This window comes from Lepidothrix coronata, unplaced genomic scaffold (assembly GCF_001604755.1).
Source record: "Lepidothrix coronata isolate B3197 unplaced genomic scaffold, Lepidothrix_coronata-1.0 Scaffold44, whole genome shotgun sequence".
Lineage (NCBI taxonomy): Eukaryota > Metazoa > Chordata > Aves > Passeriformes > Pipridae > Lepidothrix > Lepidothrix coronata.
The window spans coordinates 2,972,050-2,995,434 of record NW_016690224.1 but is presented as its reverse complement, the minus strand read 5'-3'; the positions used below and the strand labels follow the sequence as shown (position 1 = coordinate 2,995,434).

The 23,385-nt window shown below is 51.2% G+C and overlaps 1 protein-coding gene and 1 long non-coding RNA gene across 2 annotated transcripts in view; both read left to right on the top strand.

The window, feature by feature from the left end:
* Positions 1-1,784, top strand: LOC108497057. The gene is made up of 3 exons (XR_001874679.1): positions 1-78; positions 1,234-1,346; positions 1,517-1,784. It is a non-coding gene; the product is annotated as an uncharacterized LOC108497057 (long non-coding RNA).
* Positions 1,785-7,500: 5,716 nt separating this feature from the next.
* Positions 7,501-23,385, top strand: part of MN1 (MN1 proto-oncogene, transcriptional regulator) — a 35,239-nt gene continuing 19,354 nt past the window's right edge. The window contains exon 1 of the mRNA XM_017814397.1: positions 7,501-10,976. Within this exon, the coding sequence (XP_017669886.1) occupies positions 7,541-10,976 (3,436 nt within the window). The 5' untranslated portion in view covers positions 7,501-7,540. The remainder of the gene's footprint in view (positions 10,977-23,385) is intronic.

Sequence of the window (23,385 nt, the reverse complement as noted above, 5' to 3'; positions counted from 1 at the left end):
CTGCTGTGAACCATATTCCAGCAGTAACCTTTGAAATCCATCACTTGACTGCACACAAGTGTGGTCTAAAAGGGACTTGTAAGGAATTTGTTTTTTTCCTGGAGGATTTTTAATTATTGAAAAGAAAGAGGAATGTTTTCTGTCTTTTGCCTTTATCTGTAGACTGAGAAATGTCAGAAAAAAATCTGTCAAGATTTTGGGTGTGTCAGGATTTTTCCACCCTAGGGCCTTTCTAAGTGTTCTCTGAGCAATCTCAAAATGTCCCATAAGACAACTTACTCTGCATTTCCAAACCTCAGTCATTCAGCCACGTTTAGGAGCTGCATCATGTACTTACAAGTGCAGTGCTGTGGTTTTATGGCAAATCTGAAGCTTGGGGCTGTGGCTGAGGTTTTTATTCAGTTCATGAAATTCAAAAGAGTCTTCTCCATTAAATTATATCTCGATAGGACATCAGGAAAATATTTCCTTTGTAGTTTTGTAACTTTGTATGAAAGACTTTCTACTTGCTTGAATTGATGTGGAAAATGGGTTTTAATCAACAGCATCTAATTGTCAATCAAGCAGAGATTATCCAGAGACTGATAGCTGCTGTCCCTGTCACTGGGGTGTTTGGCCACTGGGGACATTTTATTCTTGGGAGCCTCTTCTCCTCATTACCTGCTCTGGGCAGAATTCAGTGTGCAAATTCTACCATAAACAAAGTTCTGGCACTTGAAATAGTTTAAAAGATTATAATGGTAATGTGTCAAACCCAGGTTTTGGAGGCAGAGTTTCAATGACTTCCACCTGAGGCATCACCTGCATGTGACTTGAGTGAAATCCTGATAGTCCCGTGTAGGGATCCTGTGTCTCCAGAGCAGTGGCTGTTTGAGGTCCCAGCCCCTGGCAGTAAAGCTGGGACGCTCACTGGTGTGAGGGGCTGTGGTTTGCTTTGCGATGCACCTGCTGAGAGTCTGGAGGTATTTCTGCCACTGTGTTGTGCCTTTATTTGCTGGTACTTGTTCTGATACTTTTTCTTGTAGTCACTCTGTTTTGGTGTTCTTTACCCCAATTTTGCTAGATATGCTGTGTTTTTTCAAAACCTCTCAGCAGGCACCGGCTCAGCCCTGGCTGTGCTGCTGTTACCCCTTAGGGCCAGTATCTGCCATCCATGCTTCAGAACAGCCTTGGATTCCTCACTGCTGTAAGTGCGGAAAGGTCTAATTTAATTTTAAAATTTTATTTCCTCAGGTCGGAGAATTCTTTCCAGAATGCCACCTACCTCGATTCTTTAACTTTTCTCTCTGAATTTACATGGCTTTCTGGTTTAGCACTGCATATCCAAGGCACACAAGAAATTTGAGGTATTTGCTCAATCTGAATTTTGTAGAGCTTCTCCAATCCCAGCTAAAATCTCGATATGCTAATTTAACAGATTTCCTAGTTTCATAAGCTTGGGTTTAGCACCCTCTAGAACAGCACCTAATACTGTTGCTCCTTTTGCAAGAGTCTCTGTCTCCCTTGTTTCTCACAGATATTCAGTCCAAGGTAAATTAAGGGAACGTGATTATCAGGACTTTGAAAGACCCAGTAGTCACCAGCTAAAATGTACCACAAAAAGAACCCAGCTACGACAACAAGGGAAGTCCCTGAAAAAGGCTGGAAGCAAAATGACCATAATTGAAATCTGAAAGCAGCAACTTCATAGAGAAGTAAACGAAGAGGCGGCTCTTTGTAAATGATGATCTAAAAAGTGTTCTGGGTTGTAAGACCTCATTTCAAATGTATTCATTAAATAATATTTGAATCATTTAACAGTTTGAACTCTACTGCACTGCTAATATCTTCAGGGGATTTTTTTTTTCAGTAACAAAGACGCCTTTGTTCCCCGCTCAGTGCTTGGGCTGTGCCTTGGATATTAGCTGGAAACCTGATCGCCCGACATCGCTCCGAGGCTGCGAGTACAATATGAGTCGTCTGCAACCAGGATTAAATCAGGCCCTTTGTAGGGATGCTGAGGAGCCGTGATGATGGTTATGGACAGCAGGAGGTCGTTAACCCTTTGTGCCTCCGGCGGGGAGATGGGAGGTTTGGGGGAGGCTGCCGGCGAGGTGCAGGGCAGCTGGGGCAGCTGCGTGTACCAGCGAGTAGTGCCCGAGTAGTTCCTGCTGGAAAGCAAATAATGCCTTGCGTGGGGTAGGTGAAATCATGTTGCCTGACCCAGTGCTTGCTGCCTTGGGATGCCACTTCACCACAGTGTGTGGGCAGGGGCACTTTGGTTTAAATTGGAAAAGTCAGGACTGCGAGCCAAGGTTCAGCAATGGCTCAGGAACACACGTCATACTGTTAAATCTTGTGAACTAACACAATAAATAATAAACACAGGAGCAGCTTTATTTGCCTGGTGGCTTTGAGTAGTGGGCCCTGCGGTCTCAAGCATCCCTCTCACCCCAGGATGTGCAGTGTGCTGTCCAGCCGGGGGCGGAGCCCCAGGAACCACTGTGTCCCCCAGCCCTGAGGGCAGGAAGGGGATGGGTGGCAGGAGACAGTGGAACATGGGGGAAGCTCAGACACGCAGCCCTGGGGGAGCTTCTCCAGGAGAGACCAACCTGGTCCCTGCTGGGTGACTTCCTGCAAACCAGTGACCTCCAAACCTGCATCCAGCAGCTCCAGCACCATCCTGCTCTGCTAGGGCAGGCAGGCGCTGTCCTGCCGGTGAGGGAGGGGGAGGATGGGACCACAGAGTGTGAAGTCCCATGGGATGGCAGGATGGAGAAAGGAAGCACCAAGGCAAGTGCTCTCATGAAGCTAATGCTTAGGGGAAATTAAGTCATCAGGACTTTATAAAATAGCCTCTGGCTCTCTACTTTCACAGTAGTTCAATTTATAAGATGATGAAAAATGAATTAACTTTGGTGGTTTGCTGGCATCACCCACAGTGAGCCAGACTTTCCACATGCTCAAAGATCGTTCCTGGTCCACCACGCTTACATAAATTCCCACCTGGTTCAATTTTAAGAAAACAGCAGAACAAAGTTGGTCATACAAACTCCACCATAAAACACCGAGAAGAGTTAAACACCGATTAGTGGTACAGAGAGGTGCTATTTTTTCTTTATGCTTCACTGAGCTATTTTAGGAAACATAAAACTTTTACTGTTCCTGTAACCAAACTAATTCTGTTGTGCTGTGTACATAAAATTTCTTTTTTTTTTCTTTCCCCTCCTCAGTGAAATGTATGATCCTACAGTATGTGTTTTTGAGATGGGAATTTGAAGGGGAAAAATAAAAGCCCAAAGCAGTGCACTGCAGTGCAGTTATCATGAATGGGAAAAAATGCTTTAGGGTTTCCTGTGTTTTTACCAATGTACAATCTCAGTGTTGGATGATTTTAGCACTATCCTGTTTTTCAGTCATTGAAGTTAGAAAAGTTTAAATGTGTTCAACATGTACACCAAAGTGTGTCCCATGTGCTGCAAAAGTTTCCACCTAAGTGGCACGAATGGGACCCAATATACTTAGTGAAAAAAGCTCTTTGCAGGAATGGAAAAACCTACTGATATTGTGAAAATATCACAATCCATACTAAGAGACCTGAAAATTGAAACAGGAAAGATACACAGCTACAGGTTGGAGTGGTGTAAAGAAACTAAACCAGGTGACCAACCTTGCAAAACAAACAAACAGGAAAATCCTAGTAAAGGGCTGAGTTACCAAAATGCTCTAGATCCCTGCAGGAAGTGACTGTGATGGTTTTAGTCCCTTAACCCAGATTACTCAGTTATGCATTTTTTAAAATGGGAAGCAGGCAAGTGTCTGAAGGAGTTTGGTTCAAACTTTGCACAAAGAACATTGTTGGCAAAACTAAGCATAAAATCTTTACACTGGCAAGGTGAACTTCTCAAAAACTGAATGCAAATCAGGTTTCACAGATGAAATTGTCTTTAATCTTAATTACAAACCAGTCACTTCCAGACACTCAAGCAGGGAAGGACAAGGAGTGACAGAGGTCGGATCCCTGGAAGTCCCTACCCGTCGCCTTTTAGCACAATGCCCGGTGCCTCCCAGCTCAGCCGTATGACTGTGCTGGGAGCAAACCCCTGGGAGCCCAGGAGGCACACGTGTCACAGCCCTTTGCCCACAGCAGGTCTTCCTTCTGTTCTCGGGAGCTAAAGCAGGTGCACATTGACAGACACCATCCCCTCTGGAGCGATGCCTTCCCTTGAGAACCGGCTCCGTGCTTGCTGCACTCGCAGGCTCATCTAATAATTTTACGTTTGCCTCCTGCATCAGTCCTGCCCCCACCTTCACTGCAGTTTTGAGAGAGAGGAGCTGTAATGGTTTCCCTAAACTGTTCCAGGCAGAAATGCTGAAAACTTTCCCGCCAGAGTTGGAAACCTCTCCTTCAAAATATTCCAATTCCGTTCACTTAATATCTCTGCTAGGAGCAGAAATCCCTGCCAAGAGAAGCCCATCAGCTCCTTTGCAAAGTGGCTGTTGGGAGCCCCTGCTCCAGCGACAGGTCCCATACCTGGTGCTGTGGGGACCCGGTGGTGTTGGTGTGGTTGCAGGTGGCACCACAGAGGACGAGGAGCAGCTGCAACCAATGTACCTGAAGCTGCACTAAGGGCAGGGCACCTTTAGAGAGCTGGGAGTGCAAACACCACAGAGAACTGAGCTTGGTTTTGCTCCATGGCAGGGTTTAAGAGGCTCTTGCTAAGGGCTGGCTGGGTTAAAGTGTCTCGAGCATATGGGCTTATTTTGTGCAGTTTCTGTGGTGGTTTCTTCGTTGGATTCTCAGTGGTAATGAGCCCACACAGTTGATTGCTGCAGGGAGAAAAAAAATCATTCTGAATAGGTTTGCTGAATAATTATGAACTGAGCTGAACTCTTACATTTGCTTACTAATTGTATGGTCCGTGATGTTTTATGTATGATGCATTCATTTTGTTAAAAAGGAATTTTTTTCTTTTTTTGCTGAGCAGCAACTTTTCTCAGTGCAAGTTAAACTGACACAGTGGAAAGAGCTGGATTAAAGTCTGATGAATTGATGTTGTTTGAATTATTTTTTTAAAAACATCAGCCCCACCATTTGGTTTTCAGAGCTTGCAATATGAAACCTAAAATTGTGCTATTGTCTTGAGAGTTGAAATAAATGAATCCCCTCAACTTTGGATTTGGCAGGCACAATTACTATTGTTAATTTAGAAAATAATCCCCTGCAGCTACAACTATTTAAATAATGCCTTTCCCTGCTTCCCCGAAGATGACCAAAACCCAAAGACTGAAAGTAAAAATGTTTTATAAAATACACTTTTCACTGCTCACTACAATCGAGAGGCTTCCTTCTCCTTGGCTGGGGACTGGGGCCCTTTGTGACGCAGGGGACCCGACAGTGGGACAGCGGGAGCTGCGGGGCACGTTGGCAGCCCCAGGGCGAGCTTTAGCCCAGACAACATCTCAGGTTAGAAACAGGGGCTCAGTCGCCTTCCCACATGCAAGCTGGCAGAACTCTGTAGCGGGTGTCGGACCTCGCCATTCCAAGCAACTCATTGCTTTCACTGTCAGAATATTTAGGCTGAAATTATATCCATATTTGCCACTGTCCAGTTATAGATACGGCCTGGCTCCCACTGAAGTCCACAGAAGGAGTGGTGCTGGGGGAGCTGGGCCAAGCCATGGGTGGACAAGCCATCGGGATTTCTCTCTCCAGCGAGCCTGCGGCGGCCCTGGAGGGTGCGGCGCCCGTGCTCCGAGAGGAATCGGGGCAGCCGCCCCCGGCGTCTCCGCCGAGCCCGAGACGCCCCCCGCCCCCGCCCCTGTCCTTCCGCGGAAGGAACGCGCGGCACTCGGCTCGCCGTCGGGGCGGACCGGGGCTCTGCCCGGCGGGGGCGGACCGGGAGCACGGAGCGTGGGGCGGAGCGGGGACTCTCTGCCTGCCGTCTGGGCGGACCGGGGGCACGGACCGGAGGCGCGGACCCGAGGTGCGGACCGGGCGCACGGAGCGGGGCTCTGCCCGGCGGGCGCGGCCGGGGCCGGGCGGGCGGCAGAGGGCGCTGTGCCCGTTCGGAAGAGCCGCTCCGACGGCGCGCACGCAGGCGCAGAGGGAGCCCCGGGCGCGGGGCCGCCCCTGCCCCGGAGCCGCCGTGGGTGCGGGGTCTGGGTGCGGAGCCTGGGTGCGGAGCCCCGTCGGCTCCCTCCTTTCCTCACTTTCTCCTTCTCTCCGTGGCCACCGTCCCCGTAGCGACGGGCGAGACGTCCCCTTCGTTCCTTTGTGCCACGGCCGGGCCGCGCGTGCTTCATTCTCCACCCCGGTGCCGGCCCCGCAGCCCGAGTCCCGCGCACTACCCCCCCCTTGTCACTTCGCTAAGTAATAATTTCCACGTCCAATTCCATTTCTTCGCCAGTTCTGAAATCTCCAGGCCATCAGCAAGGAGGATAGTTCACATGAAAACTAATTACACAAAATCAATATTTAATCACAGCGCAGCATCCTGATCCTGCAGAAAAAAAATCCCGTTAAAACTCTCCTGCCATATACAAACGCTCCTCGGCCGCTTATTTATAGATCTCATTTTTTTTGGTGGGAGCAATTTTCATTACTATTTCTTTAAGCTATCGACATGTGCAGCCGCGAGCACCTGAAGCGCCGCGTCCCGCCCGCGGTCTGTGACCCTCCAGGCCTGCGGGTGTTTGTCCCTCCGAGGGAACCGGGCTGTGACCCCCCCGCTGCCGCAGTGCCCGCTCCCTGCGCGGCTCCAAGCGGTGCCCGGCTCGGGGCTGGCAGGGCCGCTCCTGCTCCCGGCTCGGGGCTGCCGGGCGGGTTTCGTCCCGGCTGCCCGGGAGGGCAGTGCGGGCGGTGGGAGCGCGGTACTGGCAGCGCCTCCCCACTCCCGCCGCTCGGTCCCAGCTCCGGTGCTCCCCGTCCCGCTCCAGGACCCCGCTCCAGGACCCCGGCGCTCCGCGCGGTTCCCCGGCTGCCCGCGGTCCGCGCGCCACGGCAGCAGCAGCCCCGGGCACGGGGAGCTGCGCGGGGCGGTGCAGGGCGGGCGGGGCGCGGGGCCGGCGGCGGAGCCACCTTAACGGCAGCCCCGCCCCGGGCCGCGGCGCTCATTGGCGCAGCCCCGATGGCTGAAATTCATCGCTGAAATGCAAAACTTGTTGCTGCTCCTCCAGCGCCGGGTGAGAGCGCGGCAGCGCGCGGGGAGCGCGGCGCAGCCCTACCAGCGCCCGCCCGGCCCCGCGCCCCGGCCCCGCCGCCGCCGGAGCGCTGCGAGCCGCGGGAGCGCACGGCCGGCCAGCGATGCGGCGCGCAGCTCCCGGGCGCCGGAGCCTGTGAGCGGCGGCGCGCCGCCCCGTCGGCTCTCGGGCAGCAGCGAGCGGCGAGCGGCGGGGTGAGCGCGGGCGGGCGGCCGGTGCCGGCGGCGCGGCAGGATGTGAGCGGGGGCGGCCGAGCGGCGCGGAGCGGAGCGGCGGGGAGCGGAGCGGCGGGGAGCGGCGGGCAGCGGGACGGCGGAGTGGCGCGGAGCGGCCATGCCCTGCTGAGGAGCCGCGCAGGATGTTCGGGCTGGAGCAGTTCGAGCCGCAGAGCAGCGGCCGGAGCAGCGGGCAGGCGGAGCGGGGCTTCGGCCAGCCCGGACTGAGTATGAGCGCGCACTTCAAGGCGCCGGCCTTCCCCGGCGGCGGCCCAGCGGCGGCGGCGGCGGACCCGGCCCTGGGCGCGCTGGGCGAGCCGCCCCTCCTGGGCATGAACATGAGCCTTGCCGGGGACGCCTACGGCTTCCCGGGCCGCGGCCCCGCCGAGCTGCACGGCGGCGGCATGCAGCCGCCGGTGCACGGCTTCTTCGGCGGGCAGCAGTCGCACGGCGGCTCCGGCGGCGCCCCCCACCCGCACCAGCACCCCCCGCACTTCGGCGGCGGCTTCGGGCCCGACCCCGGCGCCTCCTGCGTGCACGGCGGGCGGCTCCTGGGCTACAGCGGCGCGTTGGGCGGGCAGACGGCGTTCGCCGACGGCTACGAGCACATGGCCGAGGGCCAGAGCGGCGACGGCTTCGGGCAGCAGCGCCCCGGGACCCTGCCCGAGTTCCAGCACCACGGCGCTGGCGCCGCCAGCCACGCCGTGCCGGCACCCTGCCTGCCCCTCGACCAGTCCCCCAACCGCGCCGCCTCCTTCCACGGGCTGCCGGCGGCCGGCTCCTCCGAGCCCCACGGCCTGGAGCCGCGGCGGCTGCCGGCGCAGGGCGGCGTGGACTCGCTGGAATACAATTACCCCGGCGACGGCCCCGCCGGCCACTTCGAACTGCCCGTCTTCTCCCCGTCGGAGCCCGAGGGCCAGCTGCCGCACTACGCCGGCGGGCGGCAGGTGCCGGCGGGCGGCAGCTTCGCGGGAGCGCCCGCCCTGCCCCGGGCGCCGGGCATGGCTGTGGCCAAGGCGCACCCGCCGCAGCAGCACGGCGTCTTCTTCGAGCGCTTCGGGGGGGCGCGGAAGATGTCGGCCAGCCTGGAGCCGGGGGCCAGCGCCAGGCACCCGCTGATGCAGCAGCAGCAGCAGCCACCACCACCGCAACCGCCGCAGCAGCCGCCGGGCTTGCTGGCCAGACAGAACTCCTGCCCGCCAGCCATCCCTAGGCAACAGCAAACAGAAGCCAACACTCCCAACCCCAACCTGCAGGACAATGGGCCCATAATGCAGAACCAGCATGCACAGTTTGAATACCCTATTCACAGACTGGAGAACAGGAATATGCATCCCTACACCGACCCCATGTTTAATATGCAGCACCCTCCTCCGCAACAGCCACCAAATCAAAGACTGCAGCACTTCGATGCCCCCTATGTGAGCGTCGCCAAGAGGCCGCGGTTCGACTTCCCCAGCACCCCCGGCGTCGAGCGCTGTGCCTCCTGGGGCGGTGGCATGCACGGCCCGGCCATGGAGAGCCACCTGTCCCCGACGGCCTATCCTGGCCTGCCGGGCGAGTTCACCCCGCCAGCGCCCGAGGCCTTTGGGGGCCCGCTGCCACACGGCGGCCCCGAGCACCCTGCCCTGGCGCAGCGCCAGAACGCGGCCCTGGTGATGAAGCAGATGGCCTCGCGCAGCCAGCAGCGCCTGCGGCCGCCCAGTCTGCAACAGCTGGGGCACCACGGTGAGGTGGGCCCGCCCGGCAGCCTGCCCCCGCCCGCCTTCGAGCGGGAGGCCGGTGGTGGCCGCAGCTTCGACCCGCCGGCGCCGCACATGGCCCCCGACAGCGCCTGGTTCGCGGGGCCACCACCGCCTGGGGAGCTGCTGCCGAGGCGCTTGGCAGCGCCAGGGCTGCCGGCCGAGGCGGCCCCCCACGAGCTGGGCCTGCAGCCGGGCGGCCCCGCTGTGCTTTTCCGGCCGGGTGCCGGTGGGCTGGGGCTGCAGGAGCCCCTGCGGATGGCAGGTGACGGGCCGGCGCAGGCCCTGCCGTCACCCGGCGTCCACCCACCCTTTGCACCCACCATGGGTGGCCTCTCACAGCTGCAGTCGCCGGGCGGTGGCGTGGCACTGCCCAGTGCCCCCACTGAGCGCCGCGGCCCCACCGACTTCGCTGCCCAGCCCAGCTTCCCCTTCGCTGCGGCGGCGCGGCAGCCAGCGGCCCATGGGGCTGCACCTGCCCTCAGCGCCTCGCCGGGCGCTTACCCGCCACCCCCACCCGAGTTCCCCCCGCCACCCCCGCCTCGGCCTGCCGCCAGCAAGCTGGGTGCTCTCTCGCTGGGCTCCTTCAGCAAGGCAGCCAGCAAGGACAACGTCTTCGGGCAGAGCTGCCTGGCTGCCCTCTCCACTGCCTGCCAGAACATGATCGCGAGCCTGGGCGCTCCCAACCTCAACGTCACCTTCAACAAGAAGAGCCCGGCCGAGGCCAAGCGCAAGCTCAGCCAGGCCGAGCCTGACCCGCCACCTGCCGCCCCGGACTACTTCCCAGCAGGGCCACCAGCGAGTGGAGGTGGCACGGGCAAGGCAGCGGGCAGTGCCCCACTGCTGCCCGCAGAGAGCAGCCTCTCGCCCGGCTATGCTCTGGAGCCGGTGGCCAGTGGCGAGGGGAAGGCGGGTGGCGGGCGGGGTCGGGGTCGCCGGAAACGGGACAGTGGGCACGTCAGCCCCGGCACGTTCTTTGAGAAATTCTCGGCCACAGAGGGCGGTGGGGCCGGTGTCAGCCCGGGGCAGCCGGCGGTGCCGGTGACGACGGGGGGCCCACCGGGGGCTGCGGGCGCTGAGCGCGGTGGGGGCACCCCCCATGACAAGCCCCTGACCTCACCCTCCTGGGGCAAGGGCAGTGAACTGCTGCTGGCGGAGCAGCCTGACCTGATGTCTTCCCTGGACAGTGGAATCCAGAGCGTGACCAAGTCAGACGGCAGCTCCCCACACGTGGACTTTCCTGACGAGGTCAGCACCAGCTATGGCAACGAGGATGAGGTGTCCTCCAGCTCTGACAATGCTGCCTCCAAGCCCACCCGCAGCCCGCTGTTGGGTGGCTCACCCAAGCTGCCCCGTGGGGAGCACGCACTTCTCAACGGACAGAAGCCCCTGGCCCTTGGCCTCCTCAGTACATCTACCTCGACCCCCGACAGCTACGGGCTCAGCACCACGGCAGGCGCCCACCCTGGCACGCCGAGCATGGAGCAGGTGCGGACCCCCACGAGCACCTCGGCCCAGGATGAGATCCACCCCCTGGAGATCCTGCAGGCACAGATCCAGCTCCAGCGGCAGCAGTTCAGCATCTCGGAAGACCAGCCCTTGGGGCTGAAGAGCAAGAAGGGAGAGTGCGCGGGGCAGAATGGGGACAGCGACCTGGGCAGCTGCTGCTCGGAGGGTGTCAAGGGCACCATGAGCACCATTGACCTGGACTCCCTGATGGCGGAGCACAACTCCACCTGGTACCTGCCTGGTGAGAAGGCCCTGATGGAAGGGCAGGAGGAGGACAAGTCCATGGCACCCTGGGAGAAGCCCAAGCCCTCGAACCCCAGCAAAGAAGGTATCGGTTGTCCCACATTTGTGCTGGTGCAGGGGTAGGGAGGGTGGTGGGCTGCTCAGGGAAGGGGATATGGTGGGGTTGTGGCCCTGGTATGCTGGGTGCTCGCTGTCTCCACACCCACTCCACCCTTGGTGGGGACCTTGGTGGGTGCCAGATGCCTTCCCCCCCTGGGCTGGGGTTGCAGGGTGCTGGGTGGCTCAGGGTGGGGGGGGGTTCCAGTGGCAGGGACAAAGCGCTTGCTGCCGGACTGGCCCTGGGTGATGACTGCCCTGTGCCATCTCTGCTGTCAGCCCTGTCCCTGTTGTGCCTCCTGGGGAGTGGCCAAGTGGGGGTGCTGAGCAAAGGGGCTCCCCAGTGAACTCCTGGGCCTGGGATGCTGTGGACGGGGACCACAGCCTGGGGTGCTGAGGAAGGGGCTCCCGCAGAGCCTGGTGCCAGCCGAGCCTTCCAGCCACTTTCCCCAAAGTGTGACTGAGGTTTTCCTAAACCGCGAAAATGCAAAAACGCGTTTGGTGGCAGTGCTGCCCCTCTGAGTCCAGGTGTCCCCTGCTTGCGTTTGGAGCCCACAGCAGTTTGAATACTGAACTGAACCGTTCGTAACAGATTTTTTTCCTTTAATTGGAAGGCAATTTAAAATAAGGCTCTGGGTCTGCTAGTGTAAAACTTGCTTAGTTAACAGATGTTTTATTTCGATGTTAGTTGTCATTTTTGATCTTTCCCTGTGTCCAAAGGGCATCATAATTCCCCAGTCTCAGGAAAAAAATATTTTATTTGAAAGCCCTCTTATTATAAAAGATATTTAAGATAAGGATGATTATAGATTCAATTGGTATCTATTTTATCTTATCAAATCCCTATTTTGCAAACTGCCTGGCTCTGTGTGTGAATGTTACAATGGGTGCACGTGCTGTACCAGCTTTCTGAGGGCAAGCGGGCGGGTTTTGGTGTGCTAGAAGTACATATGTGCAGTTTACACAATATAAACTCATAATTTGTGCCTAGGAAAGTTGATGTGTTGGTACTACAGTGTAGTTTAAAATTGTTTTCATTACCTCTGGTGGTACAGACTGACTTCTTACAGTCCTCCACGTTCAGTAATTTTGCTAAGAAAGGTGTTGGGGAAATCAGAGGGGAGCTGGTTTGGAAACTGGGCCGTTTCCTACGCCGGTTCTGGTTGGCTTTGCAGCTTTGGCTTTCTGAAGCGTGAATCCTAGCCCCCACGGTTTGTCTCTTTGTTCATGTTTAATGCCCAGCGCAGGAGACTCTCATTTCGAGCGAAGTGTTTAGCATGCACGGCAGACCCGAGGAAGCCCATCAGCATTCTCCATGCTTCACCCAGGCAAGGACATAAATTGGTTTGTTTGGGGCCCTTCTTTTTCATTTTTAAATGGAGTTGCACACAGCATCCTTCCTGGCCCCTTCTCTTTTATTGTTTCTTGTACACAACATCTAGATCTGACTGGATCAATAGCTAGTTAGCACAAATCACAGTTCCTGTCACTTCTACCTTGGCAGGCGCAAGCACATATATATGTTCTCTCACACCACACGCACCCCCTTACGTATGCACTTTCACACACACGCACAGATACACAGATCTCACACCGTGCTGTGGTTAGAAATAGATTTTAAAGAGTAACTTATTCCATAGGTCTTGATTTCGTGGATAAAAAAAAAATCCTGAGCAGTGATTTAATTCTGAACAGCACATTTATTAAAAGTGTAATTTGGTTTAAAATGATCTATATTTTGTGTGTGTGTCATACGGAGCGATGCTTCTGCAGCGTCTTTAACAGCACTCCTCCAGTCACTTTGATCACCGCTATTCTTAGTAACAGCTAGTGAAAGAAGTAATTGCTTTCTGGTTGCGATAACCACAATGTTGCTGTTAAAACAGTTCATCACTTGGAAGGAAAACCATTTAATCAGTGTTCCTATATAAGGATATGTTTTAGTATTTCGGAGGCTTAACATAAAATACCAAACCAGTTCCACAACAATGCAAAGAGACACTCGGGTTGGTTCACGCTTTAGTCACTTGAGGGATTTGAATGGGCTGGTTCCTCGGATGAGGAAATTCATACAGACCCGCGGAGAATTTACTTTAACTACTGTTGGAAGTGATAAAGATACAATAGGTGAGACAAAACACTGTGTTCTCCTTGGTTAGTAAAAATAATTTAACTTTAGATTGCCATACCCCTGAGTGTTTGAAACTGTATTTAAGAAAAGGTTTTCTTTAGCCAGGGACTGAGATTTTAAATCGTCTCAGTCGGCTGGGATTTGCACCGTGGTGTTTGTTCCAGCAGCTCCCCGGTGTGCGGGCTCCATACAGCGCTCCTCCGAATTCAGGCAGTTCCTTGGCATGCAGAATGCTGCTCTGGGGAGTGGGCACCGTTTTGGGGCTGGGCAGTGTCAGTGAGAGCAGCGTGGGACCCAGGGCCCTCCTGAGTGCAGGCATTGTCGGGGGCTTCTGAATGACCCCTGCCGTGCGAGGGTGGGCGGTCAGGGATTTATTCCCATTGTGGCACTGCTGCAATTGGCAGGGCGGCTCCTCAGGAGCCAGGCATGGGAGGAAGGGGCAGTAGGTGTTGAGGGGCAGGTTCCCCTCAGGGGAGTGCTGGGTGCTGTGTCTGCTGCCTGCCACTCTCGGCCAGGGCCAGGGCTGAGGGTCCAGCTTTGCTGCCGGCCGTAGAGGAAGGGTCAGGCTCCCCAGAACAAGCAGTATAGGGACTGACAGACTAACAGACTTCTCAAATAGTCTGTTAATGCCGGGATTATGGGGGAAACAACTTGAGTTGTTTTAATGGCTGCTCAGATTCCTTGTAGCTCACCTTTTTTCTCATAATGGTATTAAAATCATTTGCTGATCTCTGGCAGTTGTGTGAGCTGTGAGTCTGGAGGTCCCTGGGAGCAGACACCTGTGCTGCTGGAGCCCCTGTGAGGTGTGACACCTCTGGCACTGGGTGCTGGCCTGCCGTGAGCTCTGTGCTTGTGAGCTCTGTGCTTGTGTTCACGTTGCATTTCGGAATGTAGCATTAGTAGTGCTGACTGGACATTGCTCTGCCCTGAAGTGTGTTTTCTGTGTTTTCTCTGATGCATCATTTCTTGTACCAACGTGAAGTGGCTTGTTTTTTTCCCCCCAAATACTTTCTAGAATTTCACGTTTTCCTCTACCGAGCAGCTCGAGCTGGGAGTGAGAGATAATAACACTGAGTCTAGAGGAGTGGTCTTGACTTCCAACACCACAGCTCTAGCTGACAAACAATAACCAGATCAAATTCACTTAAAAACCCAAGACCAGCCTAATGGGGTTTTGCTTTGCCTGATTTGACTGAACCAGAACAATTTCCCTTTCAGTGAAATGTGTATTAGTATTCTCTAGAAACTCAGTAATTAAGTGCTGGTGGGGTTTAGTTTTTAGTTTTTAACTGAAATTTTGAAGGAACCATACTGCAGATGTCAGGTGAAGACGTCAGTATGTACCTAGAACCGGCACTGATTGGAAAAAATAGGAATATATTCTGCTGCTTGGTGGCCGTTGGGCTCGTCGATGCGGGCTGATGGGCACGTGCCATGCAGCACCCTTAGCCTTCAGCTGTGAGTTTTTGTTAATATTTCATTGTTACACCAAACCTGTCACTGGAATGAGCAGCAGGCCAGCCCTCTTGCCGGAGCAGTGGGTAACATCTGTGAATTGCTGCAAATACATTAACAAAGGTCAAATTTGGTCCAGATGCGGCCGGGAGCCTTTGTTTTCCTTCCCTTCCCAGCGTGTTCTGCTGCATGCTTTATTTTAAATACTGCTGAGTTCTTTTAGAGGCTTTACCAAGGGACTGGGTTTGTTTAGTGGGACCGAGTTTGTCAGACCTCTCGTGAGGTTTTTCAGACACTGAGCCCTCGCTGCGAGCGATGTGCTGTGGAGCGGCTGTGCTGGAGTGAGTGCTGTGGAAACCAGTTCAGCGGCGAAGCCCAGCGCCCTTTGCAGCGACGGGGTTGTGATTCCTGATGCTGCTTTGTTTGCCTGATGGGGCTGCTGAAACTTAACAATTTAGTGGAAAAAAAAGAAGCCAGTGCCTTTGTCAAGAAGCTACATGATGAACTCCACAGATACAAAATCCACATCTTTAATAAATGATCTGGATTAGCGAGCAGATTGATATGAGGGAGGAACACTCCCGCTGCTTATCCTGGAGAGAGTTTGGTGTGCATTAGATTTGGGTTTAATATAATCCTTTAAACTCTTCTGACCTGTTAAAAAAAAATTAATTGGAAGGGTTGCCCCTGCTTGGCCTCATGTGAATGACAGAAATTCTCCATTGTTTACCTTGACTGACTAATTTTTAATATTTTCTACTAGAAAATGGTCCTGTTTAGAAATGTTTTCCTTTGTTTTATAAACATTCTGCAGCAGAGTGTTTGTAGACCTTTATGGTAAATATTAGAGAAGCTAAAGGACAGAATTTTCAATAGTATTTGCTCTTGCTGTGATGCACTAAGATATTTAATGCAGGAAGTTTGTGAATTTATTGGCATTTTAATAAGAACCATGGCCACTGTTTGACTTTGCATCCACCTGTCTGGCTGGCTATTAATTTTTGATCTCTAGATTTACCTGTTCTCATTTCAGTGGACAGGCTGGCTGTGTTTGAATTAATGCAGATCACAGATTTGGTTTGCATCATGGTGCTTTCTTGCCCCAAAGTCTGTTATTTTCAGATGGCCCATTCAGTTGCAAGGTGAGTTTTAACGGGGTTGTTTTGTACACACTTGGTGTGAGGATGTGTGTGAGACAGACTTTGGGAGAGATGTTTCTTGAAATTGGTGTTTTGTGTGAATGTGCTTCAGATCTTTACGTATAATGTAAAAGGAAATGAATTAGACTTAGTATTTATATATGAGCTTGGATGACAGCATAGATTTATTCTGATCTGTGATTTATTACCACGTCTGCTCTTAATTTTTAAGGTGCAATACCTGTATTTTTACCAATGACCTAGTGGAATGCTCGAGCGTAGAACTGCAAATAATTTTTTGCTAAAAAAAAACCGTTTTAGCAATGCCTACAGTTACAGTTTGTTGTTACTTGTATAGAACAAAGGATAAGGCATCAAAACAAAAGTCTAACCTAAACCTATACAGGCTGCTTTTATTTGTACCAGCTGACTCCCAGCCTTGGCAGCGTTCTGTACCAGGGAGAGGTTTTGGTATAGTAAAATGCCTTTATGTGGCCATATAAAATTTTAGTACTAGACAAATTACTGTACATTTTCAGTCTGTGGTTTCTCATGTATTTCTATTAAATGCAAGTGTGAGGAGAGTCTCCACAGAAAGTGCAGAGCCAGTTCTAAAATGAATCTTCAGGTGGCCTAACACGTACGCTTTGTTAACGCTAAATTTCCTGAAATATCAGAAACAGTTTAATGACATAATTTCTCGAGCACACTGAGAGAGACCAGTCAAACTGTAGGCAGAGGACCATTCCCTGTTCTGTCTCTAGTATAAAATAGATTGTCCTTTGCACATTCCGGGCCGGAGCCCGTCGGGTGCCGGCGGTGCGGATGGTGGGCGTCAGGCGCTGTACCCGCCTGGCCACCGCGGCTCCGGCCGGCACCCGCCTCCCTGTCCAGCCAGTCCAGCTTTCCCATTGGAAAACCTACACCCTCGAAAAGAACAATGTTTGCACCTCTAAATACGTGCTTAAGGTTTGTTTAAGATTAATACACGTTTGAGGTTGGTGTGTTGTTTGTTTTTAAATACAAAATTATTCTTGTTTCATTTCCTGAGGGGTGTTTTTAAACAGGAGCCTCCGTTAGTGACGGCTGTTCGGAACATGGCTGGCTGTGCACCAGCTCTTTGGTGAGGGACACGGGGATGCTCATGGAAATTAAATAGGTGAAGCTGTGGAATCTTCCAGGAAATTCAAGGTGTGCCCTGACTTCCTGATCTTGGTTAGATTTCTCAGCTTTTAAAATGTAATTCTGAATTGTTGCTGTTCTGTGTATAGACCCAGTTTGCACACAGTGATTAGATGACTGGCTTATGTAAAAATACTGATATTCTTTGTAGCTTGCTGCTTTTCCTTTGCCAGACACTTTTGTGTTGCTGCAGTTAAAACATTATGACTTAATAGTGACCTTTTAATACAAAGGGTTCAGGTTTTTTTTTACAAATTTAAATATATTTTATGGATTATGTGCCAGTGTTCCAAAGTCAAATACCTTCTAAATTTAAAGCTGAGAATTGAACAGCTGGAGGTCTAATCCATTAATTTTTACAAGCTGACTTTCTTAATACTTCAAAGAGAACATCTTAGATGATATTGCTTTGCTGCTCCGCTCCTCAGCACCCCTTCTTCTCATCTCCCCCATAATGCCCTCTCCTTCAAGGCCTCATGTTCTGCTCATCTCCTGGCAAATGACAAAAGCATGTGAATGTGGGGAATGCATTTTCCTTAGTTGATGTAATAAGTTGTAAAATTTGATGGCCTAGAAATGTGCTCTCTTGGTGTTGCGCTTTTTATCCGTATGGATGCAAAAATATGTGGTCACTGCTGTTCTGTGTTTCTGTCCCATACTTGGGTTATTTTTCGTAGCAGTGCAGGCGTTGTCGTAGGAGTATTTGTGCTCTGGACTTCTGTCTTTTTGACTCACACCTAGTGCACATCCTTCTCCCATAGGATTGGGCCTGATCCATGCTGGCCATTAGGAAATAACGTTTTGCCGAGTTTTGTCTTGCCCCTCTGCTCGGGTGCTGCCGATGGCGCCGCTGCCTGGGATGCACGTGTGCGTCCATCATGGGCAGCTCCCAGGAAGGAGCTCCCGGGAAGAAGCCACGTCTCAGCTGCAGGATAAGGTGCTGCCGGGACCCTGCTGTGGGGCAGTTTCTGCCTGTTTGTTTTCAATTCCAGCAAATCTGTGTCTGTTCAGTGTTTTAACATAACACCACCAAGCATGACACTGGGCCATCTACATTTTTATTAGCTTTTAACATTTGTCTGAAAAAGCTTTTTTTGGTTTGGTAAGCAGAAATGTGGTTGCGTTTAAGTGCTGCTTTGATAGATTTTTTACATCAAAATAAATACAGTTTGTTTGAGTTTAAACACAGACAACGTGTGAGAGCTCAGAAGGGCTCCGCTAGCTCTGACTGCAAGGGACGCGCCACGGCCCCGCTCCCGCGGCCAGTTTGTGTGAACTTTGGGATATTTATCTTTTTTTAATCCCTCTTTCTGTTTGGAGCATTTTAAAAGCAAAATGAGGAACCTGTTTTTTTTTGTTTTGAGTCTCCTACCTTCAGTGCTGAATGCTGGTCCTTTAGGTTTGATCCCAGAAATGCCTGTGATCGATCAGTGGTTGGAAGACAGTAGGTTTTTTGGTGGTAAAATATATATTTTCAGAGTTAAGTCTGCATTTAATTAATTTTGTGAATTAGTATTCACAAAATAATAGAAAGATCATCCTGAGGCTGGGGAAGCACAGTTAATTGAAAAAGCAGCCGTTTGTAAAGTGAAGAAAATTTTTAAACATTTCATATCCTAATTAAGAATGTACTCCTGATTTAAAATGGAGAATATTAATTTGCTCTGTGAAGCCAATACACTAGAAAGCCTTGGAAGAAGTCATATCCTTCCTTCCTCCTTAATCCTCTCCCAAAGTGCAGTTTAAGAAGAAAGGTATGACTTTCTTTTTTTTAATGTAGCCTGAAACCATTTTGCTAGAAAGATGTAAATTGATCTATTAACATAGGAAATGAAGGCTGGGCTGGAGTTATTATCTGGTCAGAATTTTAGGATCTTTTTCCTAGAAAAATCTTCCACTATTTTTCTATGCACAGGGGCTGAGTATAATATTCCCCTATAATGGCATTTAAAAAGCCTTTTGGTTCTGGGTGAGAGCAGTCAGAGGAGGCAGAGGATGCTGTGGATGAGGGTGTCTGAGGCACAGCTGTGCATCATTGTTGCAAGCAGTGTTGGATCCCTGGGGAATGGGGCTGAGCTTTCCCTCCCATCCAGCGCTGGAGGTGAGGCTCTGACTGTCTGGCTGGTGGAAACAGGCGGAGAGGGAGTGTCCACCCAGTGTTCCAGCTCCTGACTAGGTGGCACAGTCGGTCAAGGCATTACCATTGTACTTACGGAGACTGGGGTTTACGTGTGATTTAGAGCACGGTGGAGTCCGTACTCAGGTCCCACTCTATGATTATTTTTATTATTTAAGATCATGCTTATTGCACCATAAATTGCCACGGTGCTTTGGAAACCTGGGAGACGTTCCCACTGCTAAAGATTTACAGTCCAAATGAAATAAAACAGACGTCGTCGGGCCAGGCAGCTGCCGGTTCACCGCCGGAACACGGCGCGGTGCCACCGGGGCTTGGGCAGAGGATGCTGGTGAGGCACATGGTGGAACTGAAGGGACCCTGGGGATAAGTCTCAGCACTTGGGTACCCAGCAAAGGCCGGGATGCTGGGGCCGAAGGGTGCTGGGATGGGACGTGCGGGGTTTGGGAAGTGTGTGTGGGCAGGAACGAAGGGCTGACAGTCTCGTCCCAGCTGGTGTTCTCATTTCTGCATGGATTCCTTCTTCGTCCAGCGGTGGGGACGACGTGGCCATAGTGCCCAATCTGGGGCAGCATTTCTCCTCCATAACCCCAGTTATGACACTTCTGATCTGTGTGTGAGTGAATTTCTAAATACATTTCTGTCTGAGCAACAGGAAAAGAGACCTAAAAGGTGGGGTTTCACCTCCTCCCGATGCCTGTGGATGGATCACCAAGGGAGGCTTCTCTTCCCCACTCCCTGGGGAATGGGAGAGGAGGACGCAGACCTCAGGTCTGAGCTGCCCAGTAGGTCACAGCACCCTGATGTGACTTACACCTGGAGTGATACTGAGGTGATACTGCTAGAAAGAGAGTGTCCCTTAGACCTGTCAGGCAGCCAGGTAACTGTTTGTATCTAATGTAACAGGTATTTTTGATCTGACTCAGATCAAATTTTTATTGGTGCCAAATGTTAGGCTGAAAAACTTTTTTTGCCTAGTCTGAAGAGTAGCCCAAAATTTCATACCAAATACAGTTTTAAAAGCAAGAAGATAATAAATGGGCCTATTGTTTGTATTCTACAAAAAAAAAAAAAGGAATTCCCTAATAATCATAATAAAAGTTACCACAATCTATGAGACAATAATTCTGAAACCCTTAAAAAATAGTATTATTATTCAAAGTGCAAAGCAGCTGGTATTTAATGATGGAACAGATTTTATTGTTGCTGGATATAGGGTCAAATGCTTGCAGCACTTTTTTGATTTAAACAAACCAAAACCACAAGTGCTTTTTTTGAAGATAAAATCAGTATGATTTATTTTTTTTTTCCTTGATCCTGTAGTTCCCTTCTCTACCTCTAAATATAGGCACATGCTGTTCTTTTTGTGCTGGGAGAAACTGCGAGCAGCCCGGCTCCCCGTGCTCTCCCTACCACGCTGTCGTTCTGGAGGCAGAGGGAAAACCAAGGCTGTCTCAAGTGCAATTCAAATCTTGTATGAACTCTGTTGAAATAGGCAGATCCCAGAAAAAGGGAGAATAGCAAAACATTCCTTCATTCTGGTGGTTATTATTATTACTATTATTCAAATCTCATATGAACTACTTTGAAATAGGCAGATCCCCAGAAAAGGGAGAATAGCAAAACATTCCTTCATTCTGGTGGTTATTATTGTTGTTGTTGTTATTGCTGTTATTACTAGCCATCAGTGGGAAGTTTCACCCCATCATTTGCCAATTCCTTGTGTTGGGGGGGCGGGTGTGAGGGCGATGGCTGGAAAACGTGCGGGGGGACGAGGTGGTGTCGGGGAAAGCTCAGGGGCAGCCCAGGTGATCTGGGCGAGCTTTGCTTTTAAACTCTGTGCATCAAAGTAGTGTCATATGTTATGTGGTAAAATGGTTTGTCCTGTAGCTGTTTGTGTACTGCATCCTGACGTTACTTAGTTTAGCTGAGGTGCAAATAGGAAAGGCAGAAGGGCTCCTGGTGCTCTGGGCTCCAGGCTTTGCCAGGGCTCCTGGTGCTCTGGGCTCCTGGCTCTCCCTGGGATCACGGTGCTCCCAGGGCAGGCGGCTCCGGTCCTGGCTCTGCCAGGGCTCCCACTGGTGTATCCGAGTGCTGGGCTGTGGTGGGGCTCAGAAGTCCGACTACTGTGGACCAACAAACACCACTTTGGAAATGTGAGGTTTTAACAGCACAGTGAAGTCTTACTCCAGATAATTATCCCGATCCTCTCCTGTTTGGTGTAGTTTTCCTCGAGTGGCCGATGCCAATGGTGCTGCAGTATTTCCGTTACAGAAAAGAACAGATAAAAAATCTCTTTGTTGAGCCAGACACATGTGAGCCTCAGAACTGGGAACGTGCGCTGGGAGATTGCGATACAATTACATTTTATGTCTACCTATTAAGCATAATGAAGGGTTGGTTGCTGGCCTTAAATTTGGAAAGATCTTACTGTAGAGCTTAAACCAGAAGTAGATTCCTGTAATTACTGCTTTGCTGTGCGGAGTGTGGTGAGGTAGAGGGAATAAAAACTGTTCATTGTCCAATTGTATTTCCATAACTGCTGCACTTTTACATGTCTGTTTTGAAAGATAAAATTTTTTGTTACACTAATTTTCCAAAGTAAGCTAATAAAAGCCAACACAGGGGGAAAAAAAAGAGGTGAAGAATGTCAAATGAACAATGCTTACAAAACATGGAGCTTCTTTGGTGAGCCCTGCTATGGTGCTTGGAGAGTGAGTGGCTTTGTTTGTTAAACACAAGGCCAAAACACAAGTCCACTGTGCTATTGCAGTTTGGGTTCACTTGAGTCTGAGATCCTTGATGATGAAATGAAGAATTCAAAAAACTTTGAATTTAATGTTTGCTTTTCTTTGTACTAGATTAGGCAAACCTGGTAAAACATGAAGCAGTCAGTTCTGAATCTGCTTTTGCTTTTACTTGACTTTGTTCTTGCTGCCTGATGGCAGTATGTCAGGGAAACTTGGATCCCAGTGTCAGTTGTTTGGAATTATTGTTTGGATTATATTCAGTTTCAAATGGTACGAAACTGTAGTGAGAAATGAGCATTTGTTTATGCTGATGAAACCAGTCTTTCATAGACTACACTTGTTTTGGTTGTAAGTATCAGTACACGTTACAGCTCAGAATGTCCTGGTGCAGTTTTTTTGGTGTGATAATGTGGCCCCATTCTGCTCTTTGTGTGCATTTGGGACTGGGAACTGCATCGAAGAGAAGCTTTTTCTGCTTCAGGGGAGCAAGTGGAGGGGAAAGACCAAACCTCTTCTTGACCCTTAGGGAAATAAAACCTCCTAAACCACATCCTTTTTCCTCTCCCCCTCAAAAATGTGGCTTACATCTTCAATACAGAGGGGTTTTTTCCTTTTCTTTTCTGACCATCCTTTAAGGTGTGCTCTACTGGCCTCTCTCCTCCTGTTTGTAGAACTTTTCTTGGAATCCGTTTTAAGGGGTTATATTTGACATGTTCTTGAAGGCTCCTTCTGCAGTGGTCTGGCCGAAATAGAAATGTGAAAAGTTCCCATTATTGAGCTGTAAAAGAATACTGGAAATGGGTTATGCAGAAAAAACCATTTAGATAAAAATGCAATTTTCCCTTCCACAGTCACTGCTAAGAATTAATAGCACATTCTTCCTAAATGGGTACTTCTGTATTATAGTTTCACTTTAGTGAAATTCTTTTCCAAAACAGGAGAGTTTCATGTAAAATTTTAGAACAAAATTGATCTGTTTTTATTTGCAGTGTTCCCCCCTTTAAAAACTTAGGGGGGCGACTGCCATGGAGTGTCTGGGCATTCTGTGGAAAACAGGTGTGTTGGGTTCCGAGGTGCATGTCCCACTCTGACTCTCCGTCCCATCGCGGGGTGTGCGTCACAGGGCACTCCTTACCCTGTCGGCGCAGCTGGATTTGGGCTGTCGCTGGGGTGGTGTGTGTTGTGCACACCAGCTGTGCTGCCACAGCTCCGCTGCTTGGCCAGTGGCCACCACGCAGTGGGGACACGAAGGTGTCACTTACCAGGACATTTCTGCCTGAAGTACTCCAAAAGGGAGAAGGGCCAGGCCCACCGTGGCCTTCACCTGCCTCGGCCAGTGCAGGTTTGTTGTTGCACACCTGGGGCAGAGGGGGTGAGCCCAAGGATGGCGTGGCCTGGAACAACACCAGCAAAACCACAGCCATCAGTTTTAATATGTCCCTTTTCTGTAGAAGGTAAATAAATGCCGAAAGAAAGAAAGAGCAATGCTCTGTGGTGGCAACGAAGCTGGAGATACCCCCAGGAAGACTTGCCAGTCCCAGCTAACAGAAAACCATATGCTTTTTAATGGTTTCATTTTTAATGAAAGGGTTTTAATATAATGG